The sequence below is a fragment of the Strongylocentrotus purpuratus genome, unplaced genomic scaffold (assembly GCF_000002235.5).
Source record: "Strongylocentrotus purpuratus isolate Spur 01 unplaced genomic scaffold, Spur_5.0 spur5_contig_866, whole genome shotgun sequence".
In the NCBI taxonomy this organism is placed as follows: Eukaryota; Metazoa; Echinodermata; class Echinoidea; order Camarodonta; family Strongylocentrotidae; genus Strongylocentrotus; species Strongylocentrotus purpuratus.
The window spans coordinates 1,533,982-1,561,523 of record NW_022145575.1 but is presented as its reverse complement, the minus strand read 5'-3'; the positions used below and the strand labels follow the sequence as shown (position 1 = coordinate 1,561,523).

General features: G+C 37.5%; 2 protein-coding genes across 2 annotated transcripts; both read left to right on the top strand.

Moving 5' to 3' along the window:
* Nucleotides 1-1,093: 1,093 nt before the first annotated feature.
* Nucleotides 1,094-16,323, top strand: LOC115919733 (probable ubiquitin carboxyl-terminal hydrolase MINDY-4). Its single transcript, XM_030973760.1, has 15 exons — nucleotides 1,094-1,237; nucleotides 2,284-2,403; nucleotides 3,056-3,308; nucleotides 3,573-3,889; nucleotides 5,522-5,910; nucleotides 6,808-6,994; nucleotides 7,494-7,610; nucleotides 7,998-8,191; nucleotides 8,777-8,840; nucleotides 9,396-9,532; nucleotides 11,136-11,199; nucleotides 12,274-12,432; nucleotides 13,291-13,471; nucleotides 15,185-15,257; nucleotides 15,958-16,323. Exons 1-15 carry the CDS (start codon nucleotides 1,172-1,174, stop codon nucleotides 16,004-16,006), a joined length of 2,370 nt encoding a protein of 789 aa, XP_030829620.1. The 5' UTR covers nucleotides 1,094-1,171; the 3' UTR covers nucleotides 16,007-16,323.
* Nucleotides 16,324-20,401: 4,078 nt separating this feature from the next.
* Nucleotides 20,402-26,815, top strand: LOC581429 (glycoprotein-N-acetylgalactosamine 3-beta-galactosyltransferase 1-like). Its single transcript, XM_781429.5, has 3 exons — nucleotides 20,402-20,698; nucleotides 23,784-24,463; nucleotides 26,078-26,815. Exons 1-3 carry the CDS (start codon nucleotides 20,425-20,427, stop codon nucleotides 26,525-26,527), a joined length of 1,404 nt encoding a protein of 467 aa, XP_786522.5. The 5' UTR covers nucleotides 20,402-20,424; the 3' UTR covers nucleotides 26,528-26,815.
* Nucleotides 26,816-27,542: the final 727 nt, after the last annotated feature.

Below are 27,542 nucleotides of genomic sequence, written 5' to 3'. Positions count from 1 at the left end.
ACCGAAGATATATATATATATATATATTTTTTTTTTTGGGGGGGGGGCTGGAATACTTTCACCGCCTAGTGGAGATGAGTAAATAAATAAATAACTGAAAGAATAATTACATGTTAATAGATAAATAAATTATTACAAAAATAGAAAATGCACGAATCACAATTTGACGAAATTTATACATGGAAGATCGGGATGAGCAAAAAATGGATGCATATTGCATAATGATGATGATTGAACAATAATTATTATATGGAAGGTGATTATGTTTCAAGACTAAATTGAATGAAAAATGTATGGGTTGATGAATAAATTTTGAAATAAATGGGGATCCCGATCAACAACATCATAAAGTTGCAAGTTTCACTTTTTGTTTGTACTCAGCTCAGCCTCAGCTGGGCTCAGTACTAGGAACATTATTTTTGTTGGGGGGGGGGGGGGGGGGGTTGGAGCATTCCCTTTGATTGAATAATTATGAAACACTCCTGATAATAACCTTAAGTGAGAAAAAAAAATCATAAATGATCGATAAATGAAATAAGAAGTAAGAACAACAGGCGCGGATCTACGGGGGGTTTAGGGGGTTCAACCCCCCCCCCCCCAAAAAAAAAAGAAAGAAAAAAAGAAAGAAAAAAGAACGCACGCTGGAGAGAAACCCTTTCAAGTGCAAATATTGTGAGAAGATATTCAACTCATCTGGTAACTTAACCAAACACATGATAAAAAGGCTGGATATAACTGTGTATTAAGCTGTTACTTGATTTAAAAAGACGTTATCATGCACTGCTTTTTATGGTCTCCATTGTGTTAATAGATGCCAGGAAAACATCACTTACGGGGTTCAAATAAACACCCAAAAAAAAATCGGCTCGCCGCTACGCGGCTCGTGGACGATGCTCTGCATCGTCATTATTTTGGTCAACCCCCCCCCCCTTAGCAAAAAGCTAGATCCGCCCCTGAACAATACTAACAGTCAAAACTCTTTTTCGGAGTATTTAGGAGGAAAATAATCCAAGATCCAAGCACAAAAAATTCTCACACGGCCTACCGTAGTACATTGTTTGCATGTGTGGCTTACCATATGACCTGTAAATAAATTCGAAGTTGAGGGACGCCGCGACGGTGTTGTAAATTGAATATATTTTACTCAATCTATCTTAACCCTTTATCGACCATGGCATATCCAGGTTTTGTTGAAAATATAGCTTCATCTCTTGTTCGGGAGTATTTAAGCCGAAAGGTAAGTTTTATTTGAGTAGTCTTATAAGAAGTTTTAGAGCGAATTTTCTGTCATGTCGCGATCGCGCACAGGCACAGCAGCACATTCTGCACTGCTCCGCTGCAGCTCACTAGCGCTGGTTGCTAAGCTAAGCCTACCGGCCAATGGAGCAACGGGGACGCTACCCGTGGCCTAGCCGTGGTGATATGACAATATCAAATTTTGATGTCATGTCGGATTGGCGTGCGCTACAAGTTGAACTGAAAAAGACGTCACAAGAACAACGAAAACTTAATTCCCGCAAGAGGGTACCGTTTACAAGTTATTTATCAAAAAAAGCAATCCACCAAAGTCCAAACTCAAAAGAAGATAATTTATTGCATGAATCTGATGTTGTGATGATTGAAATTTGAAATGATGAATGGATGGCAAAATTATCATACAATTCATAGACCTCTAGATCATGATATATTATTAGGTCTAGATCTAGTTCATTACAGTTTGTAGATCTAACTCAGTTGGTGTCACTTGCACTTTTTAATCACAATTTTGATGATATTTTCTCTCAAATAAAGATTGCCAGACAATGGCCTTGTCGCGTTGGTAAGTTGATATTTCTTCGGAATGGACGTAAAACGCTGCAACATTTTACTTTTGTTAATAATAATAGTGTACTTCAGTATTTCTAACCAGATATCAATTCTCATAGCCATACAATAAAAAAAGCACTGGCAACATATTGGCTAGGAAAGGAAATAAGAAGAAGAAGGAGGAGGAGGAAAGGAAGAAACTGAAGTTGAAGATGAGTAAGATCTTGAAGAGGAATTTTGGGATGAAGAGGAGAGGGAGCAAGAAAAAAAGAGCAACTAAGTCAAAGAGAAGAAGTTAATATAAAACAAAGGAGAATTAAAGAGGAGAAGAAGGACTCAAGGAGGTTGAAAACTAGAGGGTCTAATAATGCTTTGACTCTTTAATTTCAAACATTTTTTCCTTCCAATTTACAGATTTTGTATTTTTCTTTAAAAGACTGTCATTTAAACTCTTTGTTTCACTTCTCCACCATGCAGGAGTGCAAGAATGCATTGAAAGTAATGGACTCTGAGATGCCAAGGACAGAGGGGAGTATTGGTAACAGATCTCAACTTGCTAAAGAGGTACACATTGAGAAAATCATGAGGAAAAATAAGGTAAGCATTATCCTAAGCCGTTCCAAGTCTTGCATCCCCATTGTCAACATTATGCACAGCACAATGCCCTCCTGAAATAGAACAATCTAATACTCACACATGTAAGACATGCCTGTTTATGCACTCATAACTTTATCAGGCTACTGCATAAAATCACAAATTGAAGTAGGAAAGCATGAACTGGTCTTAAAATCCTTTTAAGCATGGATTTTACTCACACTGGACTTGGCATATTTAAATGTAAATTGACAAGTGCTTTATCCACACACCATTTCTACACTCATGGCACTCCTTGCAGTTACTCGCATCACCTACCATCCCAGTATAGCTTCCTGAGTGAGCTGCCAAAGGGATTACCCGACCAAGTACAACTGGTAATCTTCCTACAGATCTTTGTGATAGGCTTCATAATCATAGGCCCTTTAAATATTAACAGAAGAAGGAGAAGAAGATCATCTTGCTATTTATAAAACTGAAAGTAAAGAATCTTGATTACATTTGTGTTGTGTTTATCAAATTGTACATGAGATAATTTAACCAGTTCCCACAGGATCCTGTCAGATATATTATTGCCTGTAAATCAAAATGTATTTCTTCTTGTCAAGTATTTATTGTCTGTAGATAAAAAAAAATATATCCTTTCTGCCTGCAGGATGCCACCGAGCCTTATCGATCCATGATTGAAGTCATTGTAAAGTTTCTGATAGAGAGAGGGTCAAACAGTAAGGACAACAGTGAGCGTATCCCTGAGCAGCGATCCTCCACGGATCTAAGCTCACCAGAGAAGAAGAGCTCACCGGAGAAGAGGAGCTCACAATCATCATCACGGGGGAAACAGAAGGAGAAGTCTGAACAGAAACAGCAGAGAGTGAAATCTCCCAAAGCCAAGAACACTAGTCCTACTGGTAAGCAAGATTATTATCTCAAATGTTAATCAAATAATTGTTGTGAACTTTTAACCAAGGTTCTTGCCTTTTTGTAAATATTATGTTATATAATTCCTTATCTCTTTATTAAGAGTAAAATAGCAAAGCTCTGTATGTATTCACCAAACCTGTCGACTAAAATGGTCTTGGTGTATAAAAGTGATTTCAGCAGCATCCAGTGTTATCATTATCACTGTTATCACCGATGTCACTGATATATCACTCCTATTCCATATTGTGCAGAATTCACGGGTCTACCTCAGTCAGATGTCAGTCAAGGGTCATTGGGTCGAGAACCCACGATGGTGATCACAATGAAAGACCGACCCAACGTGAAGCCAACCGACCTCCAGCTTGCCAAAGATCTCCAGACCAGTACTTCACAGAAATCTGCTGGTTCCGATGAGAGCAGAAGCAGGTTGATCTCACCTTCCTCCTCTTCCTCCTCCTCCTCGTCTTTGACAAGGAAGATGGACGACTCTGGAAAGAAGTCCTCTTCTCGGCCGGGCAGTGCTTCTAAGAGTAGAGGATTGTCAGGTCCAATTACAAGTAGTCTTGATGTGAGTCAATATCAGTGGACCATTCACTTTATTTATGATGAAAGATTTGAAGGTGGTGGTGGTGGTTATTTTACCTGACTGCTAAGAAAGCATAAATGCTTGTAAGTGAGCAACCAGACGGCCGACGGCTTCAGGTCCTCTCCAAGGGACCTGGTAATGAGGATTAATGCCTTACCAAAGGTCACTAGCGCATCGACTTGGTTTCGAACCCGGTTCATCGGATTACAAAACACTGCTCTACCAACTGAGCTATGGCGCCTCCTCAAAGGAGTCTTGATTATACACTTCAGTTTTAAGTTTAATCTCCATCTAAACTGTGTGCAGTATAATTTTACAGAACCAAGTTTTACAAATCAGACAATCAGTATTAAAGTGGTATTGCATGTGATGACTGTTTATTGACTATTTTGTGTGTCCTGTCCTGATGATCTTGGGACTGTATGTGGCCCATGGGTAGTTCTATTGGCATGCTACTTTTCTTAGAAACAAATGCTCTTCAGTAATTCACTTCACTAATAAACTGAATTCCTAACTTCAACTCTGGTCCCAACACTACACCCAACGCTAACACTTGACCTGACCTAAAACTTAATTGCTACCCTACCCTAATCCTATACTTTTGATCACATAAAGCCTTGACCTATTGTTGCCAAAGCAAATGATGATCACCTTGAGATCACATAGGTGCCATAATTGCAACCAAGTTTCCCAGAGTAATCAATATTTTGAGGGTCACCGTCAGTGAGATAAAGACGTAACTCCATTTTGGCCATCTTTAGAAAAAGTCTTTTGTGTGTCACTTAGCACTTGGGCCTTAAGGAGTTAAGTCTATATTTAACTAGCCATTGTCTTGAATGGGGTTGTTAGGTGGAGTTAAGTCTTTGTGTTTCCTGGAAAGCCCACATTCTTCTGAACATTTTGATATCAAATAATCATTTTGGCAAAATATGGAGTTTAAGGCTGTGCACAACAGTGTAATGAGGTACCCGAGTACACTCCCAGGCTCACAAGCGAATACTCGAATATTCGGACGCCATGTTTTTTTATAATTTTTTTGAATTTTTTTGAATTTTTTTGATTTTTTTAGATTTTTTTTGAATTTTTTGATTTTTTGATGTTTTTGATTTTTTTTCTTTTTTTGCCACTACCATACCACTCGGCAGTTTCCCAGGTCCCTCGCCGAAAACGCATGCAATTTTACTTTGAGTTGCAGTTGAAGGCGCCGATTTAATAAGAATAATAACAGTAAACAATGCTGTTTTAAAAACCAAAGATGGCAGAATAATCCATTTTCCTCCAAGTCCAAACAGAAATCTGGACATTTGGTCCAAGTTTCTGAAAGGTGAGTTTGACAGTGCTTGAGTTGGAAAACATGTTTACCGAAGGTACCATGCCAGCGGTCGCCGCTCTCCCAGGCACAGGTAAGCGTGGGCCTGGACATTTTTTTTTTTTTTTTTTTTTTTTTTAATTTTTTTTTTTTTGCGGCCGAATATTCCGGTACGAGCAATCGTACCCGAGTAGTTGTCAACCGTGCGGGTACTCGAGCATTCGACTACCCGTCGCAGCCTTAATGGAGTTACGTCTTTGTGTCACTGAACCCTCGATTTGTACAATATCTTTAATTCATTTCAGGCTGGTGAGAGAAGAAGAGGCCATAAGAGTTCAAAGACACCTGCACTCTCCCTGACAGCAACAAGTAAGTCTGCGACCTTTGAACCTGAAGTATCCTCCTCGGGTTTCGACCTTTCACCCCCCAAGAAGACGACGTCATCTTCGAGTCGTGGCCTGCTCAAGAACTTTGGCTTTGACCTCTCACCAGAGAACACGTTAGGGTCAATGGAGGCTCCTGGTCAGGCTTCGCAGGGAACGTCTCAAGGGTCAGGAAACGAAAAGACCAACGGACATCCATCTTCGTTGTCATCGTCATCAACAAAACCTGATAGGTCTTCAAGGCACAGAAGATCGTTTGATGATAACTCAGATGTCAGTAGACCTGGAAGCAGATCGGGAGGTAGCTCTAGGTAGGTGCATAAGTAACGGTAATAATAATGATGGCTTCTTAAACGGCACACAGAGACCAGTACGGTTAAATCATATTTAGTACGATAATAAGAGTGAAATACGACCTTAAAATCTTAAAGTTTGATTTTCATCTTTTTTTTCAACAAAACAAAACAAGAAAAAAACAAAAAACAAACATAATAACAAAGGAATCACATAGAAACATGTACAAGTAAACCCCCAACAAAAACTTTGCTTTACAATTTTCTCATTAAATTTCAATGAAAGAGCAAACCTTGTGCTGAAATTTTACTGGCCCGGGGCCGATGGGCCAGTGGTAGTGTCGAGTTTGCGTGAAAATCTGATTTTTTAGGATACTCGGTTTGTTTTTATGTGTCAAGAGGTTGGCATCTCCGTTATGCCATAATGTTCCTTGTCCTCCAGCGATATCACCATGGTCATAGCTGGGGCCAAATATGTAGCACTTGGGCATATTCGGTACCAAGTACACTTAGATGGAAAGTATGGATTAGTGTCTTATCAGAACATTTTGGTTTAGAGCTGTCTGCTAATGTCCTTTGCCGCTAGGATAAACTGTGGATTTCATTTTCAAATAATACAAGCACCTTACTCGCACGGAACCCCAGTCGGACTCGGGTTCCGTGCGAGCCCTATTCAATGCAAGTACGTACGCGAGCGTTAACTATTCTACTCAACAAGAGATGTTTTACTGTTAATTGAGAATGTAATGAAAATTGCAATATCTCTTTTTAAGAAGTAATTTTTGAAGCTCCTATTTTTAATACAGTGTAGCCACATGGAACCCTTTACATCAAGAGCAAAACATGTTTTGGTGTACACCTTAAGGATTATAATCTAACTGTGCACTTCCGTTCTCCCCTTGATTTTCATTACAGAAAAGGGCCATCTTTGGATACGCCATCAGTGAGCGGTCAGAAGAAAGAGGTATCCACGCTGGGAGACCTAGAGATGGGGGATGTAGATGAGCTTGAAGATGAGCTCGGAGGCATCCAACTTGGGACCTACACACCAAGCAGCAAGAAACCCATCGATTGCAGGGCAATCACTCTACAACTAGCAATGGTAAGACTCAAAGAATAATAATCCGTTCTTGTACCTTGTAGAAAGAATCCTGATGGCAGCTTATCATACAGTTAAACTGGGATGTCCATGCAACGTGCAGGCAAAGTGACAGTGCATGAAATAATTCAAAACAGTGAATAATGTCTACTATTTACAATATATTGTATAGCAACACGTTATGATGTAACGTCCCTATGTGCTTTCAAAGAGCCTTGGAAATTATTAGCCTAACTTTAGCTCTGGCAGCTGGTATCGGTGCACAGTGCATTTCAAGGAATAATCCTACTAGGTACCCACTTACCTCACCTGGGTGGAGTGTGGCAAATGTATATTAAAGTCTTGCCAAAAGACGTTAGTGTCGTTGCAGGGATTCAAACCTGTAACTTCTAGTGTAATAACTTCCAAAGAACAGAGACAGTGTGTTCCATATGACAGGTAGGATGTATGCTTTGAACTGAAGCAGAATATATGTTCTTATCATCATCTTTTATTTATACAGCAATTAAAGACTCTTCTGTTTGGTCAAGGGACTGGATGCTTTAATGATGAGTGGAGATTACAGGGACTATGTTTCAATGAATTATCTGACATCTCATATGGAATAGTGCAACACAAGGTAATATACTGATCTTGATATTAAAAAATAATAATGCATTACTGTTAGATAAACTATGTCATTTTTACATTTTGTGCATGTTATGACATCAAGCATTTACAGCATTGCTAAGCTCTGGCAAATGTAAATATAATTGTAATAATTGGTTCAACAGAATTAATGAAAATAGTTGGAAAACACTTGCTATCTATTCAAAACATGTGTTGTTTTATTGTAAATTACATGTATAATATGATACAAGGAGGAACCAACTTCTAGAACATAATATTAAGATTTTTAAATATTACTAATGGTCATGAATAACCTTACAAACACCATTGCGCATTAATTAAGAATGGGATTTTATATGTAATGACTGAGTTTATTATAATAATTTTTTTTTAAAAGGGTGGTCCATGTGGTCTGCTAGCTTCAGTTCAGGCATGCATGCTACAGAGACTGCTCTTTAGTGAAGGTAGCACCCCAATGACTGCTGCCAATTTGAAGCAGCTACCAGAAAAGACGAGAGTCAAATGTCTGGTTCAGGCCATCTGTGATATAGTGTGGAGAGCAGGACAGAAGAGGAATGCCGTCATTGCTTTGTAAGTTTATTTATTTTGATTCTTGAATTCAGTAAAATATTTGTATCATGCAACAGAGTAGCTGGAGGCATTATGTTTTCGGGTTGTCTGTACGTCCCGTTTTCCTAAATCGCAAGAACTGATTGACGGATTACCATCAAACTCAAGACATGTAGTATGTATCTTGCTGAGCCAATGAACTGATTAGATTTTAGGGGTCACAAGGTCAAAGGTCAGATTTCACAGGGCTCATTATGTATGCAAAAATAGCTCATGATCACATTATCAGTAGAACTGATTGTATCAAGCCAATGAACTGATTAGATTTTAGGGTCATGAGGTCAAAGACCAAAGGGTCATACATGTAGGTATATGGAAAATAGCTTGTAATCATGATATTATGAGAACCTGTTGATGGATTACAATCAAACTTGAATTTTAAAAATTGCTTCTGTTTGGTTTGTAAAACTGCTCTATGCACAGTCGAAGATCCATCTAGTTTTAATTTCATCTTCAATTTGTATTTTTGTGCCTTTGCTTATCATTTAAACAAATTTAAAATTGATTGATTAATTCATGCACACAATATAATTTCTTCTCTTTTAGACCAGCTATTAAACCTCATTTTCCAGGCGGAGGGCGGTATAAGAATGATGGGCTCACAGAAATGGTAGGTCAATGAAACATTTCTACTCTCATCATGGCTGAAATATGTCTATTTTGTGATGTTATACACGATGGGAAGTGCATATCATTGAAGACCAACTTACGTGTAGCCTGTCACCAAATTTCCTACTAGCATGTTTGTGTGTGTTTATTTGATTTTGTGTTTGGAGAGATGTATCAGTCAAATCTTGACATTAAATTCTGGGAGTGACCATTACCGTCACCACACAATGGTCATTATTCAGGACTGTACCTTGACTCTTGTATAGATATATACAGTCATGTCTAGACCACAGAATTGACCACTAGACAAACACTACCGTAATCTTCAAATAAAAAGAAATTGTTGAAAAATAGATCCGTAGATATACAACGGAATACAACCTATTAGATATGTTCATGTTGAAGCTTGATATGTTCATGTGGTTGCCTTTTGATTAAGTTTACTTGAATCTGTTTGAATGTGAAGACATCTATATATTTGTATACCAAATTGAATAAAATATCATGGCTGTGTTCACACTGAATCTTAAGTATATGTTTTTGCCTTGTGTTTCAGATTAACTTGAATCTGTTCCAGTCTAGAGATGAGCTTGCAGACTTTGTCCAGGGAAACATTGGTACATACACAGATAGCAGGGGAAGAGGGTGTATTCTCCTTCTCTACTCCACCCTCTTCTCCAGAACCATTGACATGTAAGTACAGTCAAACCTGCTTAAAGCCTATCTGCACTAGTTTGGCCAGGAGGGATTAGACCTCCCTGCGTTGTCACTGGCAGGTGGTTATCTCATAAAATCAGCTCTCAATTAACATAAGAAAAAGGGGACCATGGAGGATTAACGGGTACCGCTAAGGCATTGTTGGCGCAAGTAGCTACAAGTAGTGCAGTCCTGCTTTAAAGCTAACCTTGAGCTCTGGTATAGGCATTGTATGTCGAGAGAACATGGCTATAATTCATTCTGGATTGTTTATCCTGCAGTAGATTGATTGTTTGAACCAGTAAAATAAAAACAACCTCACAGAAACTTGCTGGATATCATCTTGAATAAAAAAACACAACTCTTATTTGCACATAGTGACCTGTGTTAAGCACACGTTGTCAGGCCTACTTACCTTGATTTCCTTATCTTTCTATACTCGTTTCTAAGGCCCTATATATTTTTTACCAAAATCGTTTGGCAGATGTTATTTATTTGTAATCTTGAACATTCGGTGTAAATTTTGTTGGATTCTGTGAGAATTTATTTTCTATCATTACCAGAACTCAAGCTTATCTTTAAGTGACCTGTACATAAAGACAACCTGCTCATAAAGACCGCTTTGTTGCCTCCTTGAGTGGTCATTATAAACAGGTTGCACTGTATATAGCATTTTTTATTCACAGGGTTTTTACATGGAGATTGAAATTAGGGCCCTGTTTCATAAAAGATGTTAGCAGTGACAAGTTTAATTTATAGTAACTGATGTAAGCTAGTGTATTCCTTGGATTTGATTGGCTGTAAGCATGAGGCATACAATTTGGCACTGGTTATTAAAAACAATTTTCATGAAACACAGCCCGAATGCCCCTGATGTAAATACTTCAAATGTGTCTGAATCATGAGACCTCAAATCAGTTAGGATATTTTTACTCATTTTAAGAAGGTTGCAAAAGTGGTGTAATTGCTCATATATCTGTTTTGGAATGTATTGAAATGCTAATTAATTTACCTTGATGGTTTTAAACTGTAATAATCAATGTTCAATAGAAATATTGATGTTAATTTACAATCAGAATCATGTTCCTCTAATAATAAAATATCTCTAAAATCATAGAGAACAACAACAAGAACAAAACATTAAAATGTGGAATAACAGGATATGTGAAAGTCTCCACATATACACACACAACCAGTGCGTTTATCTTCATCACCTTGAAGTAGCATTTACACCGGAAGAAGAGATCGTTAAATTTCACACTTTTATATTTTGGGATAAAATTTAAGTGCAGTAGTTTGTTTGGAATTTACCTGATGATATTAAAAAGAATACTTCTCATGTGATATTTGGAAGAGCATAATAAGGATTTGGTAGGTTTTGTTTGCATCACCTACATCATTTATATTAAAAAAAAAACTGAACAAATATACATACAGTAGGCTTACGATTGCACCCTGTGAGAGAGAGCAAGGGGAGGATTTGAGAGTCCTGAAAAGGATTGTCTGTAATCTTTCTTTCTTGAGTGCATGTGTAGTCCTGAAAAAGACTTTTGGGAGTCTTGATATTGATATATTTCCTCCTTTTTTCTTCTTTCTTTAGGGTAATGGAAGACATGGACAATATTGAGAACACATTACTTGGAGCTCATGGATACTGTACGCAGGTAAGTGAGAAATATTTAGAAACTTTGGTAAAATTTTGCGACAAACTTGAACATCAACCCCAATGATAATGTCTAATATTCATCCCAGCAAAATCAGTGTATCCTACTATATTTAGAATAATTTCAGTTTTATTAAACATGTATTCAAACTTGAGGCTTACCGGTAATACTTGTTGCAATGCTCTAATTATGTTATGTCTATGAATTGCTGGTATCAATAAATTACTCTAGATAACCACCTGAATACAATGATTGTGGCATAAGTGCTACTTACATGTAAGGGCTACTTAAGTGCACATTAAGATCATTTCCGCCACCAAGGTCCTTGTCAGTTAATTGAACAGCTGTCTTACATAACATCGGTCCCAATTGAAAATGTCTGATTAAATTGGCTACATGTCATTCTCCCATTTTTTGTTGGCGTTTTGTTCAGTTTATGTGCCTCTTTACACCATCACTCGTTTGCCGCACATGCAATTTTGCACAAAACTATAGGCACCAATTGATGGAAGGATTGCTTTGTGCAACACAATCAAAGCGTTGCAAAATCATCCATTTCCAGTCGTGATTAGCTCCATTACAATTGCGCTGGGAATAATAACAAATAATATTTGAGCCTTTGGTTATCTATCTCTTGATGAGGAAAATGTGTCATACAGAGACTTTTTGCCATTGCTATCATTATTTGCATTGTTTTTACGAAGGTTCGCTGTTCCAAAGGTCTGTGATTCCGATAAATCAAATAGGGTTTGTGATTCACAAGAACCATAATTCTTGAAAAGTACAAGAACCCTATTTCAATTGCGGAATTATGAACAGTGAGAATAATGAACCCCGTATCATTTTAAAGTTATGAACCTTTAGAATGACTTATTAATAAAACATGACATTACCTGACAGCCCTACCTGACATCTTGAAAATCTTATGTAACATGATTTACTATGCAGTAGGAAAACTGTCATCAATTTCTTTCTTTTCCTTCTTGTTTTGGTTATCTTTTACAGGAAATCTGATAGTGACTGGTAAAGCTATGTCCAAAGTCTTTCTTTCTTTTTTTTTATCATCTTTTACAGGAGATGGTCAACCTGATAGTGACCGGTAAAGCGATGTCCAATGTCTTCAATGATACGATAGAGCTAGGTACGGGAAGGGACATTACGAGGCTAAAGGGGTTGAGTGGTCGCTCAGATATCGGATTTCTCTCTCTCTTTGAACACTACAAGTCATGTCAGGTATGTACCCATAGATAATGCATAGTAATTAATTAGATAATGCACAGTACAGTCAAACCTGCTTTAGTGACCACATTTTTTGTTTCCCTTGAAAATTGTTTCTCATTGAAACATGTACTAAAGGAACCTGTCTACAAAGACCATTTTTGTGTTTCCTTTGGTTAGTCGCTAACCATGACTGTAGCATGCAATCATTAGTTCTGTCATTCACAAATCTACATCTGCTTTCTCTATCAACGTTCCAATTTAAAACTATTTGGCCATTGTTGTTTTCAATCTAAATAAACTGTGTCAACAAAACTAATGATATTCTCGGACCGGGCAAAGGCATCAAACCATGTGACGTAAACATAGTTGTCTGTAATATGTACATGTATAAATAAATGATGGTAGTACGCTTTTTCTTCATGAAATACTTTTTTTTTTAAGGTTAACCAAATGCCCTAAAATGGTGATCAATACTTCAGTAAAAAACCTAAATTGAGATTTATGAAGAGTACGAATTTACAAATAATAAACGAAAAAGAAACAAAAAAGTGAAAGGTGTAAATATTCTCAAAAAGAATGAAACGCCGATAATACTAAAAAAACAACTAACTACCGGTACTTGTCAATAAACTATAGGTCCTAATATGGAAGTAACACCATGAGGATGGACATTTCTGCATTGGAAGTGTGTCATGCGTGGTTGTAAGTTTCATTTTAATGAAATCCTTTTTTTTCTTGAAATTCCTTTTGGGTTGCACAAGGTTAGTGGCTCTGTATATTGTGGAGACAATAATATTTTTAAATTGTTAAATCAATTTATTTTTATTCTTTTAAATATTTATTTTTTATTAAAAAAAACAATCATTTTAGGTTGGAACTTACTACAAGACGCCTCGGTTCCCTATCTGGGTTGTGTGCAGTGAGAGCCATTTCAGTGTCCTGTTCTCTCTCAAGAAGGAGCTGATTGGTGACTGGAGGATGGAGAGACACTTTGATCTCTATTACTATGATGGACTTGCCAAGCAACAAGAGGAGATTAGACTCACAGTCGGTAGGTTTTCTTCCAAGTTGCTATTCAGTGCGTCCCAGTAAAAACGAAACTGAGAATTATCAATATTTTATCATATTTTAATCACAATTATAATTAATAAATGACACATATTTGTAAAGCTTAGATCATCCTCTTTGATTTGATGCAACTCATATGATGCATATTTCACGCATGAGTGGTTAAAAACGATTTGAAGAAAGGGTACCAAAAAGTCATGTGGTGAACGGTATTTGATTTCAAAGAGAAAATCACGTTTCCAGAAAGTGCATTTTCTGCCCTTTCATACGACACCTCAATCAACAAAAATGTGCAAGGAATAACAAAGCTCTGTTTGTTAAAAGTAATGCTTGCATTTTCATAATTTTATTAAAATTCTTGGATTCATTTTTTCTGGGATGCACTGTATATTTGTTGTCAGGCAGAAAAGCACAAACGGATTCAATAACGTTGGATGGACATTATAAGAAATGAAAAGTTAATCTTGCTTGACTACATCCATGTAATCTTATGCACTCTGTACATGGTTTGAATTGTTTACAGTGATATACACAAATAAAATATGATAAATGTATTATACTTGTTACTATTCCTTTATCGTTTTATTACAAAACATAAACAAACAGATAAACATGTGTTTGCGCCCTTCTGCTGTGCACATAAACCCATATATTCTCTTATTTCATGTAGTAATTACTTCTTTACTTCTTCAAAACACATCTTAAAACATACTTCTACAAGCCATAACCTTTGTCCTACCTAGCAACAAATAATGTACGCAATTTGCATTCTGACTTTTTAAATACAATTATTTGTAACAGATAAATGAAATGAAGTGTAGTGTAGTGGTTGTTATTTTACATGACTGCTATTAAAGACAGCATAAATGCTTGTAAGTAAGCGACCAGAGGACCGACCACTTTAGGTCCTCTCTGAGAGACCTATTGTAGTAATGAGGATTAATGCCTTACCAAAGGGCACTAGCGCATCGCCTTGGTAACTAAGTACTTCGCAAAGATTTGTGCATTAAATTTGATTTGTTGTTTAAATATTGTAAAGCTCATTGTTATTTTCTCTGATGATGAAATGCGCTATAGAAGCATAGGTTATTATTATTATTATTATTATTACATTATGAAGATGGTCTATTGGTATTGTTGACTAATGTTCCTGTGATATTGGGTGCTTTGAGAGAGATGTAATGTCCCTAAAGGGGTGGAGCCTAATTCCATTTGATTAACACATTTTAATATATGTCTATGGTGCTAATACAGATGGTTATTGATCTTTGGTATTGATCAATGTTCCTGTGATATTGGGTGCTTTGAGAGAGGTGTAATGTCCCTAAAGGGGTAGAGCCTAATTTGAGGGGTCAGTGACACAAAGTCCTAACTCTATTTTGGCCATTCTTAGAAAAAAAATGGTTTATGTGTCACTGAGCACTTGGGCCTTGAGGAGTTAAGTCTATGTTTCAATAGCCATTGACTTCGATGGGATGTTGGGTGGAGTTAAGTCTTTGTGTTTCCTGGAAAGCCAACATTTTTCTAAACATTTTGTTATCAAATACTCATTTTGGCAAAATATGGAGTTACGTCTTTGAGTCACTGAACCCTCAAATTCCATTTGTTTAAAACATCTGTGAGTGCTACCCTCTGTCCAGGAGTTTAATATATCTATGGTGCTAATACAGATGGTTATTGATCTTCTTCTTTGTAGACACTACTCAGACATGTCCTCCTGCAGATGGTGATGATCTAATACCCCCACTGGAACACTGCATCAGAACAAAGTAAGTCAATAAAATCAAGCTGATCAAGATGGAACCAGTTCAGGGCCCCGTCTTATATTAAAGGCCAGCTGTACTAGTGTAAAGGAGGGATTAGACCACCCTGCAAGGTCACTGGACAGGTGGTTATCTCATCAACTCAGCTCTCAAATAACATAGGAAAAAGAGGATCATGGGGGACCAATGGTCACCAATAAGGCATTGTTTGTTATATAGAGGGCGCAAGTAGCTACAAGTAGTGCAGTGTGGCTTTAAAGAGTTGATTTTAATAGCAACTTATTTGCTTTGCGATTGCTTTCAGTCACAACTATGTACATAGAGATAGAAGACTGCAAACTTAAATACGATTGATTGGAGGACTTGCGATTGATGAATGGATTGTAATGAATTATTGGAAGTGGATTGGTTTGGGTTGGATTGAATTGAAATGAACTGAAAGGATTTGAATTTGAAGTTGGAAGTTGAAGTTGAAGTTGAAGTTGAGTTGGAATGGATTGAATTGAAATGAATTGAAATTTAATTTTGATTTTAAGTTCAATTTCGATATGAATTTGAAGTTGAAGTTGAGTTGCAATTGGATTGGATTGAAATGAATTGAAATTCAATTTTGACTTTTATGTCAATTTCAATATGAATTTCGATATGAATTGAAATGGAATCGGAAATGGAATGGGAATTGACCATATTTTAACTATCTTTGTAGATGGCCAGAAGCTGTAGTTAATTGGAATGGATCGGAACCCATCTTATGATCATCTTCAAGTCCTGGTCTTCTGGAGTCTTCATCCGGATAGTCTCGACTCAGAGCTGAAAATCTAACAGATATAGTGCCACCTTTTTGGGGACACTGAGAAGGGACGACTGAGGATAAATGGCTCCTGTCCTTCAAAGTGATACTAAACTGATGAAGTTTTCCGCCCTAGGGTACTGTTTATTGCACAGCACCGTCTTACGGTCAACTTGCCAACAGTGGGAAGCCTAATACCTCAATTCCACTTCGCAGACAGAGGACTCGATGCGAGAACCAACAGCGCAGCTAAGGACGCAGCGAGTTGCGGGACCATACTGCTACAGCGGTAGTGCTTTTATTACAACATATGTTTAAAGAAAGAACCCCATCCTCTTTATGAAGATAGTGTAGTTTAATAGCACAGGCAGAGAATAATATGTTTGTTATGAGAATTGAAGACTCCTTGAACCATAAGATTCTTGTGGGAAATTCCACCATCTACAATATCCCTGCTGGAGAAATCACTAGTCCAGAGGTTTGGTTTCATGAGTGACAGCCACAGGTATTATGGAAAACATCCAGTTTGCCGGCACGGACTCTAATTTGACAACTTAAACACAATGCAATAAAATCTTGAGCAGAACCTACTATGTCAGTCTCTGCCTGTGTCAGCTGGAAGCAGCTACATGTATATAGGACATAGCCTATGGGGTACAGTAGACTGTGCAGTCAGCATGGTCTTACAGTTTGGACACTTGTACAGCTGACAAGGTTTTATGCCTTCAAAACTATCAATTATCTGTTACTTGGAAGGAAGTTTCTCAGAGAAAAGTTTTTCTCCGACACCAAACTGAAAGTTCTCCAATTCCTGGTAGCCCATGTTTGGAATAGTCCTGAATGGGATGATAATGTCCCAGTAATTTATTATTCTTTCAAAGTGCAAAGATAATTTGCATTTAATAGATGCAGTAAAACAAGAGAAACAGAGCAAAACAAATTTGAGTAAAATCAGATAACTAATATGGAAGTTATGAATTTTTGAAAAAGTATGGAACAATGGAAATCCTTACACAAATTGGCAATTTGGTTATCAGTTTCTGACGTCAAGTCCTCACTATATATCAATTGCTAGATATATTTCAATCCCATTAATTTATCTTTTTATCCCCCAAAACTTGATTTCCCCATGCCTTTGCCCAGGTTAAATGATTTGTATGATATTGCGTGCATGACATTTCACAAAATCTTTTATTAAGTTTGAAGAATTGATACTATTTTTTAAAAATTGTATATTCATAATTGTTGATTTTTATTTAAATAGTTTATCAAATTTCAAATTTTTCATGATTTAACTGACACAAAAATTATTCTGTATTTGTGCACCCACACAAAAACAAATTACTATAAATAAAACGTGGATGCTGGTGTGAAGAAATAAGATTTTTAGGGGGGAAATGGGAAATTTGTATTATCAATATAAAGAAAACAATTAGTGGACAGTGAGGCAATGATGTCACAGACTCATGAGGGAGTTGCTAATTTGTCTTGTGATTTTTTCAGAGTTTTTCATGTCATTAAGAATTCATAACTGTCTTATTACTTTTCAAATTTTGCTCAAACTGTTTTTGATTGGTTTGTCTGATTTTTCTGCTTCTATTGAAGGTAAGTTATTTTTGGAGTAGACGTGCCCTTTAATTGTGAAATCTGCTGTGAAACTTTGCTCATAGAAAGAGAAAGACTGCCTGTAAATAAAGTATCCATAATTTGTTGGAAATAGCATTCGGTAATGATACAGAATTATATAATTATAATATTAATTATATCAATTATATAAATTTTGCTCGAAAATGTTAGATATTCCTTTAAGTGCTTTTGACTGAAGTTTTTGTTTAAATTGATGCAATTATACCTTGTTATGCAAAGCTAGTCTCTTTCATGTTCTATGGTAATGAATTTCTAAGGTAATATGCAAGATGATGTTGGTTCTAGACTTCTAGTAGCAAAATGTAAATTTATGTGGTAGTGGTACTATGAAGTTAAACTCATTGCATTTAGTATTATGTTCATCCTTTAATACTCCACATCTGGAGAAAATCTTTAGAGCAGCTTGTAATTGCCAGTATCTTGCTATTTTTTAACTAACATTAGAGAGAACCTAGCTTGCAATCCTTTTTGGGGGGAGGGGGAATACTGACCAAACCTAAACGGGGGCTATCATGGGGCAAAAAAAGAAAGCTTGTTTATTCCAAATAAGATGAAATTAGTGGAGGAGGAGGAGGAGGAGGAGGAGGAGGAGGAGGAGGAGGAGGAGGAGGAGGAGGAGGAGGAGGAGGAGGAGGAGAAGAAGAAGAAGAAGAAGAAGAAGAAGAAGAAGAAGAAGAAGAAGAAGAAGAAGAAGAAGAAGAAGAAGAAGAAGAAGAAGAAGAAGAAGAAGAAGAAGAAGAAGAAGAAGAAGAAGAAAGAAGAAGAAGAAGAAGAAGAAGAAGAAGAAGAAGAAGAAGAAGAAGAAGAAGAAGAAGAAGAAGAAGAAAAAGAGAGAGAGAGAGAGAGGGGGGGGGGGGGGGGGGGGGGGGAGGAGGAGGAGAAGGAAGAGGAAGAAGAGGAGGGAGAGAGGAAGAGGAAGAAGAAGGGTCAAATGGGAATTGGTCAAATGTCATTGAATATATGGGAGGAGTCACACTGATGGCATATCACATTCTTGTTTATATTCTGTTGGTAATCAGTTCTAAATGTCTCTGAAATACATTTGTGTAAGAAGGTACTTCTTACACAATTTTTAACTACTTGAGGTAAATGTACTGTCTTAATCTCACTCAAATTGAATGAATTTAAATGTTCTGCTTTCAATTTGTAAATCGTTTATAAAATTATTTTCAAAACCAAAAATTGTTTGGTATAATGCTTTTTTTAAAGAAAAAAATGTAATCAAAAGTTTTAATATAAACTATCTTTGAGTGAGCAATATATTTTATTCCAGTTGAAATCCAGAGAATATGTGCCAATTGATATTTCTTTTTACCACAAGTGATTCTTAAAGCATGGAGAGAGCAATATTCATTACCATCGACTTATTACAGAATGTGTAAATTATTAATTACAAATGAATGTACCTTGATATGTAAGGAGAGTGTATTATTTATTGTAATATCAAAAAAAAGTATTGAAATTACAGTACAGTTAACGTTTCTCTGCTTGTTTACAACTAGTTACAAGAGTTTCCTGCATAATAAAAATGAAAACACTTTGACAAAATTCGGCTGACTTTGCTTTTGTTTCTGTAGGCTGTCTTAATTGGCTTATCTGAAGGCTACCTTACATAGACAAACAATCATGTATTTGTACTGTACGTTTAATGTACCGTAAATGATGACTTGTCTGAAGAAAGATGTGATGAAGGGATTAGTTTATTATTAATTTGGCAATGCCTGTATAGTTTAATTACCCCAAAATAGAACATATTGTTCTTGGGATTCGGAAATTTGAAGTGCAACATGAAAGAGATATATCAGTGCCACTACTTGAAACCCTTTCCTTTGAAAAATACCATTGATAATATGGATCTTAATTGAATGAGTGTCTGTTTGTAATGGATATTGGGCTACTGAATTTGGGAAAAACCTTGCCTTATCATCATCGTCAACATTGTTTTTCTTATTAGTAGTAGTAGAACCGTAGAAGTATAGGTTTTCTGTCCAACTTCATAAAATTAGCATCCAAATCAACTTAAACAATATTTGCTCCCTAGCTCTCACCCTTGCTAAATGCCATGGAAGTATATGTATCCACTTCTTGGCCCCTACCTTAATTGCTAGATCGGCTTGATTGGGTTTCCAGCCAGTTGATATATTCGAGGGAGCGTATAGCTATACCAAGGGAGAATTTCTTTATTTAAAAATGCTTTTAAGTTTTTATTTTAGAGCACTTGTAATATGCAAAATAAAGACATGCATTTTCCTTCTTCTTGTGAGGGGGCCCTTGGGGGTAGGGGGTCAAGTATTAGTTTTGCCCCCCCCCCCTCCCATGATTTTTGTGAAGGGGCTCTTAGGGGGTTAGTATATAGGGGCAAAGTTCAGTTTTTTACCCCCTCCCGACTTATTATGTCTCTGCATGAGGGCCTGACTATTTTTAGGCACGATTTCTATTGCATGTATTATTAGTCCAGCTTCTGCACGTTTTTGTATATATTTTTATTTTCTCAGCTGATTAGGCGCGCGACACCGAAACGGTCTACAGGCTGGACTAGATTTCTATGGTAAGCTCGGGCCCCGGTCGAGTGGGCGTGCTTCGCTCCCCAAACCCTAGGCGCGCGCTGCCAGGCCAGCCGACCTGCCGCGTATATATAGTACAAGTACATGTGTAAGTCATTCCATTTGACTTGGAGCGTGTTGGAGCGTGTAGAACCATATCATTTGAAGTTGGTTCGGCTAAAGGACACCGGACATGGCGGCCGTCAAAGGGAATACGAGGGGATTCATATGGAATTTCTGCTTTGGATTATTCTTCGGATGTTGTATAACTTACCTCACAGTGAAATTTTCAAGACTGAACGAGTTTAGATCTTCTTCTCATATGCAAAAGTTTGATTCAGACTCAAACAACGGGGCCGGGGAAGCGCTGCGGCAGCCCGATGGACATGTTATTGTTGACGACACGAACCGAGTGTTAGAAAGCGAACTGAAACATTTTCAAGATTCTCACCATCATAATTTTGTGGGTAAGACTAACACGAGAGTGATATGACGGAAGACGTGCTCTGGAATAACTAAGCCATTAGAATCTTTGATTTCTTAAAGATTGAATCATTGAATGACTTGTTTTGTTTATTTAGCTTTAAAGGTAAAGACCAGTTCTGCCTTCTGGTCATGCGATTGTATAGACCGAAAGCTTCAGTCTCTATAATCGTCGGTTGTTCCACTGAGACTACGTCTGGCTCCACTAGACCTCCGGTTATACGTCTGGCTCCACTAGACCTCCGGTTATAACCGGAGGTCTAGTGGAGCCAGACGTAGTCTCAGTGGAACAACCGACGATTATAGAGACTGAAGCTTTCGGTCTAGCGATTGTATTGAACTGTCAAAGAAACGTTGTGGAATCGATCAGAAAAGGTTGATCACCTGGCCCCCCCCCCCTCCCACTCCGGGGTCGTCGGGACCGCATGCGTGTTCCCAAAATGTCCGGTAAAGGGATACTTTTCACACACCAATGTCTGGCTCATGGTACACAAAAATCCGGCCCGTAATCCGTATTGACTTTACACACAAGCCTTTTCGGCGCTAGTGTAGCAAGGTATCCAAAATATAGCCTACTAAAACAGACCCCAAATTTCAGACTCCTCTTCTTTCTTTCCTTATCTTCTCTTTCCCTTCTCTCTCTCTCTCTCTTATTTTTGTTAGGCGGGGGGGGGGGGGGGAGGAGGCAAGAGCCCTTTGCCCCCGTTTTCCTCCTTCATTATTATTCTTCTTCCTCTTCTTTCTAATTCCTTATCTTCTCTTTCCCTTCTCTCCCTAGCGCCGACTTTTCTGTGTTTTCAAAAGGAGGGAACATGCAAATGCGTACCCTAAATAACACTGAGTAGGGGGGGGGGCGGGCTGGGGTTGATCATCTAGCATATAAGTATTGGTGTGTACTACAAGGTTCTGGAATCATCGAAATGATCAGAAATTTGGCCCAGTCTTGGTAAAGTTACAAACACTGTAGACAGAAAGATGTACACTGTATATGGCTATATGGGACTACGCAACACGTACACAAAGTCACGATATCTATCCAGTCCAGATAGATATAATAATTTACCAATTAGTAGGCGGTGTTCGGGCAAAATTAGTATCAACCATCATCACATATTAGTCAAAATATATGTTCTTTCACATGATTGTATAATTTGAGCTTCCATATCATTTTTTGAAAGGGGGGCGTTTCCAAAACTGGTCTAGACCTAGATCTATACCTTTAATATCTGAATACTAAATGACATGTGATGTTTATAATTGTTATGAATATGAAGAGAATTATACTCAGTCAGACATTATTATTAAATGCCCATCCAAATCTAAAACTAAAAGTTAAAACCGCCTAACTTTGTCACAACCCTCGATATCATATAGAAACTGAAGCTTTCGTTTTGGTCGAGTGCTCAGTGTGGTGTCAGTTTTTTGTTGTAGGCTGGTCTCCTTCGAGATAATCTGCCTCTTTCAGGCTTCAAATTAACTACCGATCTTTGCAGATGCCGAATATACTCGGCCTGATTGGGGTGTGCAGGTGGACCACTACACCAGGGTTCCCCCTACATGTACTCTTATACGAATAGTGCAGTGGGTTCCTAACGTCTTATCTGATGGACGGAGTGTTTTCCACTTCCAATAGCCTGCATCTATGATTAAAAGGGAGTGGCAGGCTTCAGTCATCCGTCTGGGATGGTCACGGTGGGATTCAAACCCAAGATCTTTGGCAGGCAGACGCTTTACCGACTGAGCCAACTCGCCTCCCTATTCCTACTCCCTATTCAGTAGTCTATTCATTATCATAATTCATATGGCAATAAGTCAAATTTGACTATATCACCATTCACCAACTCATTTTGTTTTTCTTCTATTAAAATATGAACTTCATGGCCTGTCTTATAAAGAGTTATGAGTGATCCGACTCAATGGCATGTCCTCCAATCAATCTCAATACAATTAAGTTACAGTCTCCAATCTCTAGTACATTGTACGATGATACATTGTAGTTTGATACATGTATAGTTGCGATGGATATCAATCACAAAATTTTTAGATTAATGATTAATCGCATTGTTTACAAGACAGGGCCCAGATCTACACCAGTTAAAAACACATACCGGTAGTACTAGTAGTGGGCTCTCATGTGGAATTTGACACCATTCAGGTGTTTACCTAATATTAACAGGTGTTGGCGCTAGTGACTGTACTTTTGTATCCATTTTTGACCCGTAACTGTGGCATGAGATAGTCTACTACCGTAAAAGTAAAACATACCAAAAATCAACTAAATCTTCATCAATTGTTCAAATAATGGTCATGATTTAAACGTTGTTATGTTTTTTACCTGTTTCGTGTCAATTTTTTTTATCTCTTTTGGAGTATTTTCTTAAAAACCAAGTCATTTATAATATACACTTTCTTACAGGTTTCACGGCTTACCGCTGCACAATTACAATACAATTGCATACTGATACCGATGAAGGGGTGCGTGAAGTTAGTGACCATAATAATGGTCATCGTCGTCATAATGTGGACTACTAATAATAGGGATCTGAGATTACAGTCAATAACTTATGGTACAGTATGCAATTGTACTGAAATTGTGCAGGCGTTTGCCGTAAAAACCTGTGAGAAAGTGTATTATAATGTCTTCGTTTTTTGAAAAAATAACCAAAAAATAACAAAGAGATAGGCAAATGAATGAATTGTAACAAACAGGAAGACATGTAAAGTTATCATGATGAAATGATAAAAGGATATGAAAACAATGATTATCATGGAGAAAAATATAGAAAGAGAAAATTATAGAATAATAGAAACACAGAATAACATGGAAAGATAGAACACTTATATGACAGAAAGATGAAAACAAATACATGTACATTATGAATCAAGATCTAGAAGATATTTGAAATAGAAAAGAAATACATAGAAAATCAGAAGAAATATGAAAAAAAGAGGTAGTAGTTCTATAAGATATCAAATGAAATACAGAAATATAAGATGGAAGAAGGATGAAAACAATATCATTAGGAGAGATATAAATTGTAATTCATCACTTTTTCTTTCCAATTGCAGGTCAGGATGCCCTTGCACAAGTCCTTTATGACAAGGTACGTGTTTTGTGCTGGATAATGACTGGACCTCAAAACATTAATACAAAGGCCGTTCATATCTTTGCCACGTGGGGGAAGCGTTGCAACAAGGTCATATTCATCTCTTCTGAACCATCGGACAAGGTCCCCATCGTGAAGGTAGCAACTAAAGAAGGGCGGGACTTCCTCTGGCAGAAGACCCGAGGAGCCTTCCAGCACATCTACGACAACTTCCTGGACGACTATGACTGGTTCCTGAAAGCAGACGATGACACGTTTGTCATCGTGGAAAACCTACGCTACTTCCTGTCATCGTACACCCCCGATACGTCGATTTACTTTGGCCACAAGTTCAAGCGCTACGTCAAGCAGGGTTACATGAGCGGAGGGGGCGGTTACGTGACCAGCAGGACCGGTGTTAAGAACCTGGTGGAGATTGCCTTTAAGGATCCTTCCAAATGTTGGGGCATGGACAAGAAGGGAGGTGCAGAAGATGTGGAGATTGGCAAGTGCTTTGAAAATTCTGGTGTTGTTGCTGGGGATTCAAGAGATTCCTTGGAACGAAATCGTTTTCATCCGTTCCAACCTGAAGCCCATCTTGATCCTAAAGGCCTCCCGGATGCTTTTTGGTACTGGGATTATATCTATTATCCACGTAACGAGGTAAGTGATTTTCACTAGGTAGTTAAAGAGAGGTTGAGTTCTTGGAAGAGGTGAAAAATAATTTGTAAGCATTATCATTCTTATTATGCAAGTGTGGAAGAACATCAGATAAGACATGTTTCCTGAAAAGCATGGCTCTTCAAATGCCTTCATATTCTAAATATGTCATGTAACATGGTAAAACTCGGGGGGGGGGGGGGGGGGTAGGATTTTTACGCCACGTGTTCGTGTAGTCCCATATACATCTTTCTGTGTACAGTGTTTGTAACTTTACCAAGACTTGGCCAAATTTCTTATCATTTTGATGATTCCAGAACCTTGCAATACACACAAATTCTTATATGCTAGATGATCAACCTTTTCTGGTCGATTCCACACCGTTTCTTTCACAATGCAATCGCATGACCAGAACTCAACTTCATCTTTAAACCCTAATAGCTTGTTTATAGTCTTATAGATATGACACAGCAAAAAGAACATTCCTAATCTCTGCATGTATTGAATAAAGAGGTACATGTACATTGTACTCACATTTGCATGAACAGTGCTAATGTGTTTTTTAGTATAATGACATAATGTGTAATACGTTTCACATTTCTGTATCTCATAACACAGAGCTCACTGCATACACGCAAGTTCTTTGTTTTGTGCAGCTGCTAGTATTCATTTACACGTTAAAAAACGTACAGATGGTTTAACGCACTATATGTGAACAAGCCTCAAAGGTCTGAATTTACTGGTTTAAAAATTAGCGCAAAATAAGCGTACCTTGCTGTGCGCGCATTTAATATTGGACCTCTGACTTGTGTCGCTTATTTTGCGCTTATTTTAAACCATGGGTTATCTAAATGAGGGTTTAAACCATGGGTTAAATCTAAACCTCCTTTGTGAATTCGGGCCAAAAGGATTAATTTCTCACTGACCCTCTGTTTTGTGATGTCAGTAATACATGTAAAGCTCACATTAATGGCCTACAGTGTACATGTAATTATCACTGTTCATGAATCTGAGAATACCTCGTTATTCTATACATGCCGAAGTTTGCGATGTTGCTTTGCCACAATTTATGTGAAGCAATACCAAGTGATTTCCAGGCTATCCCAGCTGTCCTGGAAATAAAGGAAAATCTGGGAGATGAGTTCCCTTTTTACAGTCGGCTATAAATAGTCAGAGACTGAGATAACGCACATAAATCAGGGAAAAGTCAGAAATCAATTGGACCCGAAAGAAAGTAGTACACAGTCTCTTTTATTTTGTCTTTAGTTAAGACACGTAACCACTGGATTAAGATGTTTGAAATTGGTAAAATGATTCTGAAATATTGAAACTCCAACAGGGAAAATACAGGCAAAAAATCAGGGAGAAATCGGTATGATATGCTTGGAACCCTGACATGATATTGCTGTATTCCTCTGTTCACCTTTTTGATGAATGCTTCGAGTAATTACAAGATTATTATGTAAACGTAGATTGTACATTGTAAAGGGCTTTGAGAGGGCCTTTGGTCCTGAAATGTGCTATAAAAGAACGAACTATAATTATTATTATTATTTCATATACCGCGTACAAATAATTTTTAACATTTTTAAAATAAATTCTTCATCCTGTCTGCAGGGTTTTGAAGGATGCTGTTCAGATTACTCTATAACCTTTCACTACATTCCACCTGCCGCACTGTACAACCTGGAATACCTTGTTTATCATCTGCGTCCCTTCGGTGTCGGAACGTACCCATGTCCAGCCGATGTACCCAAGGAGATTCTCCAAGAGGCACGTTCCAGGCAGCAGTCACAAGAACAGCCTCATGATGATCAGGAAAATAAACAAGTGGAGCAAGGGAAAGAACAGTTAAGCCAAGAGAAACAACGGGAAGAGGCTCAGGAGAAACAAGAGAGCCAACCAAAACAAGAAAAGGAAACAAACGTTGATAATGAAAGGACAGACCTTGAAAAACCAAAGGAAACGGAACAAAAACCTGTAGAAATAGAAAAAGAAATTGTAGATGTGTTAAAAAATGAAACAAAGAAAAGTGAAATAGAAGATAAAAAGGACTCTGTTAGGTGATCTAGTATTTGTAAATGAGATTATTAATAAATTATTGATTTGAATCTAGCTTAGATCTTTAAAATATTTATTGTATTGCAAAAGCACCGTTTTCTTGCAAAACACGAGAAATCAACTTGCATTTCAGATCAAATAGCAATATACGTGTATGTGTAGACAGTAAATCAATTTACATTGAGTTCCAATGAATTTTCATCTGTATATAGTCTTCATGTATAGTACATGTATATGAACAGTGTTAATAGAGGCTGGTTCACGAGTGGTGTTATACTGTAACAGCAACAGATTTTAATCTTGAAGCAACAGTTTTTAAAAAAATCATTTAAAGTTGCTCATGCGTGTCTATACAGAGGGCAGCACATTGAGCCAATGGGTATTAGGTTCCCTTGCGTACTAGTGTCCCTTTATGCGTACGTCCGTACGGGAGCGTATTACCTGTTGGCTCGGTGTTGGCCAAGTCGCCTACATCATGAATGACTATACCCATATATGAACATCTTTAGCTTACAGGTTAAAATTCATTGTCAACTAAAATTAATTATTAAATATTAGTCATTTGGTTTCGAAATGCATCTAACCCTATGGCTCAGATAGCACCAAAAAGCATCTAAGAATCCCATCTCCCCCCCCCCCTTTTTTAGAAAACCAGTCACTTTAGGACTTTGTGCAAAAGTTCACTTTCCTCCGAAGTTTCAATTTTTATGTTTGAATTTTTTTGTTATTGTGGAGTTGATCACCCTGGTAAATATGAAAACTTGCTGAGCTGAAATCAGAAACACTGATAAAATGCCAACATATGTTTGCCATGCCAAGGGGTTCTTTTTTTGATAGCCCAATCAACCTGTACCCATATTCATAAAACTTTAAAGGTATACCGTAGACCAGTTTTGGAAACGCCCCTCTCTCAAAAAATGAAATGTACACGTACATGTAAGCTCTTATGACCAATCATGTGAAAGAATATGTTTTGACTAATACGTGATGATACAAATTTTGCTGGGGAACCGCCTAGTAA